Source organism: Argopecten irradians, chromosome 14 (genome assembly GCF_041381155.1).
Source record: "Argopecten irradians isolate NY chromosome 14, Ai_NY, whole genome shotgun sequence".
In the NCBI taxonomy this organism is placed as follows: domain Eukaryota; kingdom Metazoa; phylum Mollusca; class Bivalvia; order Pectinida; family Pectinidae; genus Argopecten; species Argopecten irradians.
In genome coordinates, this window is record NC_091147.1 from 37,858,330 (window position 1) to 37,870,904 (window position 12,575).

Genomic DNA, 12,575 nt, shown 5'->3' on the forward strand with positions numbered 1-12,575 from the left:
TTCCAGATTTGTGTTTAATTTGGTGTATGATGCAACATAAACCATGCCGTAAAAATGTCTCGAAATATATCGGGAGTTGAGTACAACGAACATCACATCATTGGGTAGATTCAATTAACTATAATGAATTTTCGATTGAAAACAAATTTATCGGTGTGTTAGTTCATATTAATCTGATTGAATATCCTTATAACCACTCAATAAAGGATCTGACAATATCCGATATATGGGGTCACGTTCGGATGACCTTTCACCACGTGTACTCCAGATCAAATACATTTTCTACACATTTCTAAGTGAATTGTTAACGCCATTTCGTCCCACTAAGCATATACAATTAGCATTGTTGTGCACTTTGGGCGAGATGACTACTTGGATGATTGGCCATTTCCAAAGGTCATCTTGACGTGACCCCTAATGGGATGTTGTCAGATCCTCAAATCAAATGTAGTGATAATAAGGATCTGTATTTTAATCAGTTCTGTCCCCTGGCTGAGACACACTAAAGGCTATAAAAGTGGTAGTTTCTGCTCCTGCTTAGCGCTCAGCAAACGGGGAGTGGGACGACTGGTTCGCCCGTTGTCAGTATAATGTGACCGGGTGGGGTGTGTTGCTTGGTGTCTTCGGTGGCATGCTTCAGTGATATAGCACTATAAAAAGGGCAATAGTTCCACTATACAAGAAGACATAACATGAATTTACCGCAGTCTCCCAAAACACGCACCTCGCACAACATACACGCAACACACCGCATACATGGGAGGCCGTCCTTACATTACCATAGCTGTTAATAGGACGTTGATTAATCAAACAAAGATTGAGTTCATATCAAAATAATATGTATTTACTCGCTACAGCCGATTGTTTTTTGTATTGAACATTTTGTCTCAAAGCGCCGTTTCATTGGCGGTCGATTTCAATCATTGGCTTGTTGATAAAGAGTCGACTATCGCCGATAACCAATGCATGTCTTGAAAACTTCGGTAGTCTTTTTTAACAAGCATAATCTGTACTGTAAACACACACATCTTCATGATAGTCATGTTTCAGCTTTTTTCGCGCCAGACATCTCACGAGTATACACAAAAGCGCTTATTGTATTTTCAGTATTGTGCGCTTGGTTGATATCTTTCGCGTCACGCTTCAGTTAGACAGCACTATAAAAAGGACAAGAGTTCCTATATTACAAGAAGACACAAAACGGATATACTACAGCCTTCCAAAACATGCATCATGCATGCATAGGAGGCCGTCCGTAAATTGCCCTGGCTGTTTATAGGACGTTCATTTAATCAATGTACACTGTGGATATTGTTTTTCGTTTTTGTAGCAAATACTACGAATATAATAATTTACAACTGTGCTAACTTGTTCAAAATCAATTTTGCGCACTAAACCTGCCAATTAGGTTCGTGTACAACATGTATAGTGTGGGACCAGAGAAACCGATCGATCCCCTGCGACCAATATCCGTCTTGTATACGAATGGCCGTAGGTTTGAACCCTGCTTCCCACCTGATAAAACGTAAGGTTAAAAAGAACTATTTACGAAACACACTAAATCATATCATCACTTCCTTAGTCGGTTATCAATTTCGGGGTTTATGTATATCTTTTGTCATTAACCAATTTATTTTTTTGTTGTTAAAATGACAACTGGACAAAAAGGTGTACTTTAGCAAGTGTAAATGAGTGTTAGTGTATATATTAAGTCCGCTCCGCTGTAGAACTAAAGCCACATTCCGGTGTAGATACCGTCCCAAACATGTAATCTACCTTCCCTTCAATGTTTATACCTCAATCTGTACTTTCATTTTCATGTCTGATAATGCCTGGAATGAAATTAAAAGTTTCCGATAGGAATAACGCCCGAGAAACCCCGAAGGATTATTAAGGAGAATTACCCAACCGTGTTGAGTCGGGCTTTATTGTTAAATCGAATACGTTACGTTAAAAACCAGTCGCGGTGCTATTTTAAGCCGAACGTGGAAGTCCATTCATTGTAGCTGGTTCTAGGTCAAACAGGTCTGCCTTGTTAAGAGATTTGGTCTACTTCACACACATACCCGGGTGTATGTACAGGGTGTGTTCTTCTAACATGGCGGAATAGCGAGCAAAACACTCGACATTAATTCTCTGCGGGTTGTCAATAACGAGCTCGTCCTGGTTTGGGATATGTTTATAGATATATAAACTCTGTTGAAGTTGCGTTGGAATATTTACCTGTGATATCTAGTATCGTTTACCTGTAGTAGTTAAAACCTATACATACCTGTACCAACACGCGAATACAGGTGAAAGAGAGAGAGAGAGGAAAAGTAGAAAGTGTTTATCATGTGTTTACATTGATCTAATTTTACAATGGAAATATTCCGTGTGTGAAAAAAATCAACAGCAAGGAAATGGCGACTAGCTCAAGCCGACCGGTAAGTGGAATATGAAGTATTTTATTAATGTAAACATTGTACATAAGATTTAAATAATCGATTACCTGCTCCTTATCTGTAGCGACTCTATGTATTATTGCTACTGTTGAACATATGGTAAAGCTGTCATCTGCTTTAGATACACACTCGGACGTCTTTAATTCCTCTTGACAAGATATGAATATTAACCTGCTCATTCAGACAATACAATACAATAGATCCTAATTATTGCCATCGTTCTAATTAACTGTGTTTATTAGATCATATGACGAAATCAAGAAGTTAAATAATATGAGAACTTGTTAAATAATGTGTACACATGATTCTCACAATAAAAAATATGTACATGTGCATGTATATACATATATGTATGCACTATGCACCTATAAATCAATGTGGCTGTGTTTAAAACTATTGATTGACGTACTCTAATAAATTATAACAAAAAAAGCATACGTGCACATGTTACATTTAGCACTATAATTTATTACTTTTGAAGCTTACGGACAGATCTAGTGTCTGGCTAAGCACTTGCGGTCGATTGGGATGTAAACCTGGGTTAGGAATGGCGACAGTAGTGAACGACTATTGATTGGGGAAACACTGTATATTCTATCCCCTGGCCGAGACACACCATAGCATATACAAGTGGTAGTTTCTGCTCCTGTTTGGCGCTCAGTATGTGACCGCGGGTGGGATGTGCTTCAGGGAGATAGCACTATAAAAAGGACAAGGGATTCACTATCACAAGGAGACACAAAACGAATACACGCATGGTAGATCGTCCTTAAATGACCCTGGCTGTTGATAGGACGTTATTTTAATGAACATAGCGTTTTCTCTCGGATACCTCCACCTCTTCAGCATTCCACGTTATTAAATGATCTGTGTTGCATGAAAACAATAAACATACATGTATAGGCCAAAGTCGAAGTATTTTCAGAAATCTTCAATACATATATATCCGTAAACAACATCTACACATGCAGCTATGCAAGCTATTTCTCAAAATATCCTAATAGATAATTTATTTTCAATTAGAAATTTTAATAGATGATATCGCTTTCAACGGTTTCAGACACATTATTGTAACTTAGTATACGATCTACGTAAAACTCATTATCTCACTTGGCAGTGTGAACGTTTTTCATGTTAACGCACCATAAAGATAGTATCAGTCCACACTCAATCACTTGGATTGTTGACAAGTCACACAATACTAATCAACACCTCAAATACCCGGAGATTGTATAGCTATTCACTTTAAATATATATGTAAATAGTCAGAGTTTCCATTGACCGTACCACCAACCTCAGACATTCTACAGATACATGCTGTAAAAAAATCGGGTGTACAAGATACAATGTGCATGTATATTTACCATAAGTCTGTCGCGGGTTTAGGACAAGAACACTAGAACTTGCCAATAAGAGTATTGAAGAGATCTGGAGCTAAAGGAATCGGAAATATCTTGAAAATTGTCACAATTTCTAAACTCGTGTTATACCAGGCATAACCTGTCATCATGTTTATGGACGAATGAAAATTAACCGTACTAAACATTTGACTCTATTTTCTCGATACGTGTATTTGTTTAAGTACAACAACTGTATCGTGAACCATTTTAATCAAATTTTGTTATGCACTATACAATATTACAAATACACAGTAATCTTAATTAAGAACTTGATTACAAATATGTTTTCACATTAAATACAAAGTCGTGGGACCAGGACACACACGTTTAGATTTAATAAATTCTTTTTACTAACTGGAAATATTTTACATGACATAAATAACTTTTAACTCGGCAGCTGTCATGCGGACGTGTGGCGTCAGGACACGAGATAGCCTTAAAAATAATTACGTACCACAACAAAGGACTGGAAGTAATTATATACACATTACATGTAAGCTCCGTGATGTTTCCGTATGAAGAAAAATGACGCGGCATAATAATTGTCAGCGATTCTCCCAGGTGAAAATCGAACAGGTAGGCTTATCAAAAATTAAAGGTACACAAAGAATTAAAAGTGCCTTGTGTATTTAAGATATTCCACATTCCACCAACAGTATACGATACGTCATTTCATCTTCAGGTCGGCGCAGGTGTCTAGAATTAATGCTGATACACAATCACCTGTAACAACCTAAATATAAACCCCATATTTAAATTTTGTGTCTGTATCTGTACACATTACGTATTAATTGCGTATAGAGCTCTGATTGCGGATAAAATTCTTACTGAAAATCTGACATCCACTTCAGACCCTTCATTCAAGCCACGAGATCGAATACTATATTGTAAGGTATTGACCGTGGGTCTTTGGGTTTTCCGAAGAACTTTGTGGTCGAATGGGTAAGCCTATGCCTCGACCTATTACCACAAACCCTCCACCTCAGAGTCGCGAGTTCGAATCCCACATGAACAGCTGGCAGATACTGATTACTCGTCGGGGTCTTTTTCTCGTGGTACTTTGGCTTCCATCAACCAAATAATCCTGACTTAAATGACCCTGACTGTTTATAGGACGTTAAACTAATAAAACAAAACTAAACTATGACTTTTCTCAACCCTTTAATATGGTACACCCTTAAAATGATACTACCCATTAAACAGTGTACCCTAATAGAAGTAGACTGAATAATTGTCGATCTCAGTCGTCTCCTATAAAAGGGACTAATTTTCTAGCGTAACCACAAATCATCCGGGTTTTACCAAAACCTTTTATACCTGAAATACTTAAGCCCACGCATTTCTTGAGATTCTAGAACGAAATCTGTGAACTTGGACAACACTACATAAACTACACATCATATACATCTCGTCGGGAAGAAATTGGAAATTTTGTAGACGCCCGATAGAAGAATAATACTATCATGTGACTCATGAACCGCCAGTTTGAATTGGATTGAAGCTAATCTTCCATTTTCATATCAATTTCACATTTCATTTAACCAAGCCTTTTGAAAATTCGCCTTTCTTTATAAAGGTTATTGACATTCAATATTGCATATTCAATTCATGTGAATCAATTATCCAAAGCAGTCTTGTGAACTGTACAGAATATATGTCATTTACATTAAAGTGTGCATCAGCTTCCGAAAAGGATACAACCGCCTTAAATATTAAAAAAGTTTACATTCAATATCTAGGGAAACTATCGATATTCACGTCAAGTATCACCATATATAGACGTCGATCTGTTTTCATCGGTGGTCTACGCCTTTGAGTATCACATATTTGTTGTACACGTGTGGGGATACATGATAGCAAAGACATCCATATTCTGATTGCTTTGACTGAGTACTGGTTGGCGATACTTATATTCTCAATTTTACTCTTTTGAACTTACATGTAATTCTACAATTTAGATCTATTTCCGTCACAAGGGAGGCGCGGTGGCCAAATGGTCTTCCGCCTGTTCGAATTGCATGTACCTAGCATTTGCACTTGCCAACAACTGACCGCAGGTTGGTGGATTTTTCTCCGGATGTCCTCCCACCCCCTCGTCATCGACCATGCTTGTTAAAAGGACTTTCAACCAAAACAAACACATGATTCCCTAATCAATATTCAAATTTTTTAAAAAGAGTATTTTGAAATAATTATGCGAATAGCAGCTTTCGTACGATTTTTTACATCAGTATAAATTTGAATATTGCATTCATTTTATGTTGTTTTGTATACGGTAAATACAGTGAGCCAAGATATACGCAACATATTTTTCACGCCTAAAGTCTGAGTCATGGATATAAAAACATTGACTTATAGAAGGAAATCTATCTGATACGACCGAGTTAAAAACCTTTGAAAAGTTTTATCTACTCGTAAATACATTAACCCTGTATATCACGATTTTATTTACGTTTTAGCATCCCCTTGGGGCGTTCTAGTTTGGTCATGTGAACACAGATATAAGTAATACATACGTACTTATGTGTAATCAGATCATTAAAACCATCTTTTTGGATCGTTTCTTAAATTGAATACTCATACTCTACAATCTTCGTCAGTAACAAATAAAAAAAATCATGTTTTAACATTTCGTATGTTATTCTTTTATAATATTGGTATTCGTTAAATATACTCTGTACTACATACTATTACAAGGTATTTAAAAAGTCATATCGACATTTGAAATACCACACGGGATTTAACGATGATCAAATGAATTTGATATGAACAACCAATTAAATAAATTAAAAACTTTAAACTTTTCTTGAAAAAAAGTTGATTAATCTTTGGAAAGATGTCGTCACTTGATATATAAATGGATTATATCAGTCTCAACATCGCGGAGAAGAAATTCTCGGCAATCATCGTAAATCGTGTCGTTGTTAATTCCGAAGATTGCCGGAAAATTTCACGAGATGGTTGCGATAGGAATTGTAGGTTGCGTACTTATATCAACCGAACATTTACTAAAAACGCCGCTCATCATAAATAACGAAAATGCATACTCTTTGTACATGTTATATTTTGTTAACAAAATTAGTCTTTCATATTGATATAACAAAAACATGTATGATGACTATCACCTAACATATTTACCTAGAATGTGACATCCCAGGACGGAGCCATATGACGGCATGACGCTGACTTTAACGACCTGAGAGAAAATCAATCTTGAGATGGCCTGTGACATCCTCAGGATGCAAACCAGTGACGTCACCAGGACGCTGACCTGTGACGTTCTTATGACGCTAACTTGTGACATACTACGGAATCTAAATAGCATGATACCCTTTGTAATCCTGGGGACGCTACCCGTTACAACCATCAGGGACGCTGACATGTGACGTTAGGACCGGGGCCATGTAACTTACTTAAGACGCTCAATTATGACATGCTCAGAACCGCTGACCTGTGACGTCAGAGGTCGCTTACCTGTGACGTTCCAATGATGTTGACTTGTGACATACTTTGGGACGTACAGTAAACTATGACATACCAAATTAGGACATTAATTCAGGACGCTGACATTTTCAATTTTGATTTTGCCCTTCGAGTAAGCTCTCTACATGGCTATTAAAATAACATCATCATGTTTTAACGACCGCAAATATACTTTCATGCCTTCATGAACCCTTTGTTAACGCAATTGCTTTTCAGCTTTAAAAACTAGTCTGTAGAGCTTATTAGACGGCTACTAGAGGTATTCTACCTATATGCCAACAACAATTCTCTTTCCCATCGGATACATGATGTATACTACTTAAATTAAAAGAAAAATCTCGATTCGGTCCCCGAAAGTTTACGATCATGGACATGCATAAGCCATGAAAATGTTATAAATATTTCGCTAAAACAAACTATACAAAACCTGTTTAGCAAGACTTGAAGATTTTTATCATGTCGTTCACATTTAGCTCAAGTAGCAAAAACACGATACGTGTGTATCCGATTACATAATACGTACAGTAATATATTTTTCATGATTGGTTGATTGGACATTGACGTCTTATTACCTATTAGGGTCATTGAAGGACGACCTGCCTTGTATACAGTTGGCTGCTTGTATTAATGTACATGTACGCATGTTTTCGGTAGGCTGTGGTATATTCGTATTGTGTCTCATTGAGATAGTGGATCTTTAGTAACCAGTCATAATGCAGATATTCATTATGGCATTGTCTGGCTTTCAAAAGTCCTCACATATCAAAATGACGATCAAATTGTGCTTACTCTTTGTCCAGTTTGGACCTTTGAAATTATGGAAAGCCCCATAAAAATTTACCACTGTCCTAAAAATAAATTCTGAAAGCGGGCGCTGTGTGGGAATGTCAACACGGATATATGGCAGCCGGGAGACGTTCACGTTTAGGGATTCCTTTACTATAAATTAATTTCCTCGCGTTTTTTGTCGCGATTTTGACAGGTTTATTTTATTTTTCTATTTCATAAGAAATTATAACTGGATGTATTAACCACCATTTTAACACCGACTTAAGCCTTCCTTTGCGCGTACTTATTCACTTTAAATATTCGAATATAACTGTCTGGTATGATATCAGAAGAGTGTAATATCAAACATAATTAATATGTACCTACCCTGCTTTACATGAACAGTAGGCACTTTTTATGAACACCTATTTCACGCACACCCATACACTGTGGTCAGCATACTCAACCGCTTGGATACACTGGCCCTGCAGGTAGGGCGTTAGAATTGTACCTGCTGCCCCTATTGCATGATCGTAAAAGGCGACTAAATTTAGGATCTTATCTTTTCTCTTCTTCCTAACCGACTTTATCTTTCCTAATGCCTCCCTTGGCACCGCCTCAACTTTTGGCCTTGAATTGAGCGTTCGCCCTTGTGAGGAAGGCTCTGGGTTCTGTCCCTGGCCGAGACATACCAAAGTCTATAAAAGTGGTAGTTTCTGCTCCTGCTTAGCGCTCAGCATACAGGGAGCGGGACGACTGGTTCGCCCGTTGTCAGTATAATGTGACCGGGTGTGGTGTGTTGCTTGGTGTCTTCGGCGGTATGCTTCAGTGATATAGCACTATAAAAAAGGGCAACAGTTCCACTATACAAGAAGACACAACATGAATATACCGCACTCTCCCAAAACACGCACCTCGCACAACATACACACAACACACCGCATACATGGGAGGCCGTCCTTACATGACCATAGCTGTTAATAGGACGTTTAATTAATCAAACAAACAAACAAACAAACAAAAAATGGATACACTGGGCTCTCAAAAGACGGAGATCATGTGTCACTGGTCGGTAAGTAACCTCGAGAGCCAAATTGATGAGAGATACTGAAATAAATTTCTTATTTGTATTCGTTCAAATACTTCTCCGTTATTGTTACATTTGATGAAGACCTTTATCTCCATAGTGAAATATTTTCTCACTCACAGGATATGATAAAGTCCCCAATATGAAATCCTTTCGCTTTCGGGCCCCAAAAAACTGTTCCCCATAAATAAACATAATAAAATACTATTAAAATAAGCCATCCTAGCTAACTTTGGCTTGGCACCGGTCGCATTAGTCGCCTTTTACGATCATGCAATAGGGGCAGCAGTGTAGAGCGTTAGAATTGTACCTGCTGGCCCTATTGCATGTTCGTAAAAAGGTGACTAAATTTAGGATATTATCTTTTTTCTTCTTACTAACTTTATCTTTCCTAATGCCTCCCTTGGCACCGTCTCAATTTTGGCCTTTAGGGAGTATAGAGGAACGACTGGTTCCCGCATCGGCCCGTTGACAGTATAAATGTGGACCAAGGGTTGGGAGCGATTTGCTTGGTGTCTTCGGCACTATGCTTCTGGTGTTTTATAAAAGCACTATAAAAAAGGGCAACATTACAAGAAGAACACAACACACGTAACCCAATTACCGCTGTCTTCCCAAAAAACACACGCACCGATTGCACTGTGCCACACACCTCCTCACAGCCTCCGCATATACCACTGCATACCCAGATGGCAGGATGGAAGCCCGTCCTAACATGAACCCGTCTGATTAAATATGACGTTAAACTAATCAAACAATCACCTTATTTCTAGGCTATTTCTTACTCTTCTAACGTCTTCCCGCTAATATAACCCTCCTCGCTAACTTTGACTCTGTTGAGTAACACCGCGCTCGTCTCATATGTAGGCTCTGGGTTCTGCTCCCTGGCCGAGACACACCAAAGTCTTAAAAAGTGGTAATTTCTGCTCTTGCTTAGTGTCCAACATACCGGGGTTGGGACGACTGGTTCACCCGTTGTCAGTATAATGTGCCCGGATAGGGTTTGTATCTTTGACAGCATGCTTCAGTGATATAGCACAATAAAAAGAGCAGAAAGTTCCACTATACAAGAAGACAACACGCATTTCGCACTACACACTGCTAACTTGGGAGGCCGCCCTTGCAAGTTATCAAAACATAACATAGAAAGAGTGAGAAATAATATTGTACCCTGTAGGAAGGGCGTAAGAATTGTATCTGCTGTCCCTATTGCATGATCGTAAAAGGCGACTAAATTTAGGATCTTATTGTTTCTCTTCTTCCTAACTGACTGTATCTTTCCTAATGCCTCCCTTGGCACCCGCGAGTTGAGCGAGCGTTGGCTCCTGTGAGGAAGGCTCTTTGGTTCTGTCCCCTGGCCGAGACACACCGAAGTCTATAAAGTAGTAGTTTCTGCTGCTGCATGGCGCTCAGCACACAAAGAGTGGGACGACTGGTTCATCCACTGTCAGTATAATGTGACAGGTTGGGGTGTGTTGCTTGGTGTCTTCGGCGGCATGCTTTAGTGATATAGCAATATAAAAAGGGCAACAGTTCCACTATACAAGAAGACACAATATGAATATATCGCAGTCTTCTGAAACACGCACTTCACACACGCTAAAAACACTGCATACTAAACACTGCATACATGGGAATCCCTGCAGGTAGGGCGTTAAAATTGTACCTGCTGCCCCTATTGCATGATCGTAAAAGGCGACTAAATTTAGGATCTTATCTTTTCTATTCTTCCTAACTGACTTTATCCTTCCTAATGCCTCCCTTGGCACCGCCTCACTTTTGGCCTTGAGTTGAGCGTTTGCCCCTGTGAGGAAGGCTCTGGGTTCTGTCCCCTGGCCGAGACACACCAAAGTCTATAAAAGTGGTAGTTTTCTGCTCCTGCTTAGCGTTCAGCATACAGGGAGTGGGACGACTGGTTCGCCCGTTGTCAGTATAATGTGACCGGGTGGGGTGTGTGTTGCTTGGTGTCTTCGGCGGCATGCTTCAGTGATATAGCACTATAAAAAGGGCAACAGTTCCACTATACAAGAAGACACAACACGAACATACCGCAGTCTCTCCCAGTACACTCACCTCGCACAACATATACGCAACACACCGCATACATGGGAGGCCGTCCTTACATGACCATAGCTGTTAATAGGACGTTAATTAATCAAGCAAACAAAAAAAGCAAGCAAAGCATACATGGGAGGCCGTCCTTACAGTTAATAGGACGTAAATAATCAAACACACACAATTGGAACTCATTAGGCATATAATGTATGATTTACATGTTGCCTGTGTGTCAGTTACTATAATCAAGCTGTCCGACTCTAATATGTAGTATCTACTTACTAACCAAGGATACTGGAAGTTCTATAATATGATGCCATCCGAAACATTACATAATAGATCTAGACTATCAGAGGCTACAACATAAACATTAAATTAAAGGATGCAAATCAATTATGGATAAAACTTAACTGTTGGCCAGATGATGAAGTCGTTTCCAACCGTTTGCAGCGCATTTATAACCCGGGTTTTGAATGTAAACACTCGATTTTGTAACATTAAACCTACAGACCGAAAGCTGCCTTGATTGGCTAAATACCATACAGTAACAAGAATGACATGGACTTTCATGAGAGGCCGTCCTTACATGACCCTGCCTGTTAATAGGACGTTGATTAAAGATGCTCCACCGCTGACAAATAGTATTTTTTCACTATCAAAAACAGGAGCAGACGATTTGGTATTTTACTTCATTTAAAAAGTTTGAGCTCTTAATTTTACATTAAAAATATAAAAAAATAATTAATTGCATATCGAAAAAAAATCTGGAAATACTGATTGCGCATGCACCAAAGGCAAAATGAATTATTTTATTAAATTTTTTGTGTTAATTAGACATATATATACACGATCAAACACCAATTATTATTCAAATGATGAATGTCATTTGTGCTATGTCGGCGGTGGAGCATCTTTAATAAATCAATGAATTAATTGATCACAACAAACCTTCCACTTTGACATGCATTGGTAGACTCTTACTGCATTCGTGCTGCCTTTCATGGTAGAATGATACATGACAACACGAGAACCAAATTCATCATAGATATCATCTTTTAAGACATAAGTAGCTTCTTCATACACATAGTTGAATCTTTCCACCAAAAGCGTATAATGGTCAAAGGATATTCATCTTTTATCACCTTCAGTTTCAGAACATAATCATACATGTCTTTCACTGTAATGTTTTGATTATTTCATGGACGTTTACATACGATTAGTAATATGAAGAGCATTGCACAATATGTAAGTTTTTCATCAGTAATAGCTTTGCCACGTCCTGTTGAGCTTTCGTTAATAATGTAGCACTCCGTGCCAAAACACATGCAGAGGGAAGCA

At 38.5% G+C, this 12,575-nt stretch overlaps 1 protein-coding gene across 1 annotated transcript in view; it reads left to right on the forward strand.

The window, feature by feature from the left end:
* Positions 1 to 1,931: 1,931 nt before the first annotated feature.
* LOC138307941 (myosin-VIIa-like) overlaps positions 1,932 to 12,575 on the forward strand; it is a 68,359-nt gene continuing 57,715 nt past the window's right edge. The window contains exon 1 of the mRNA XM_069248876.1: positions 1,932 to 2,426. Coding sequence (XP_069104977.1) covers positions 2,403 to 2,426 — 24 coding nt within the window. The 5' untranslated portion in view covers positions 1,932 to 2,402. The remainder of the gene's footprint in view (positions 2,427 to 12,575) is intronic.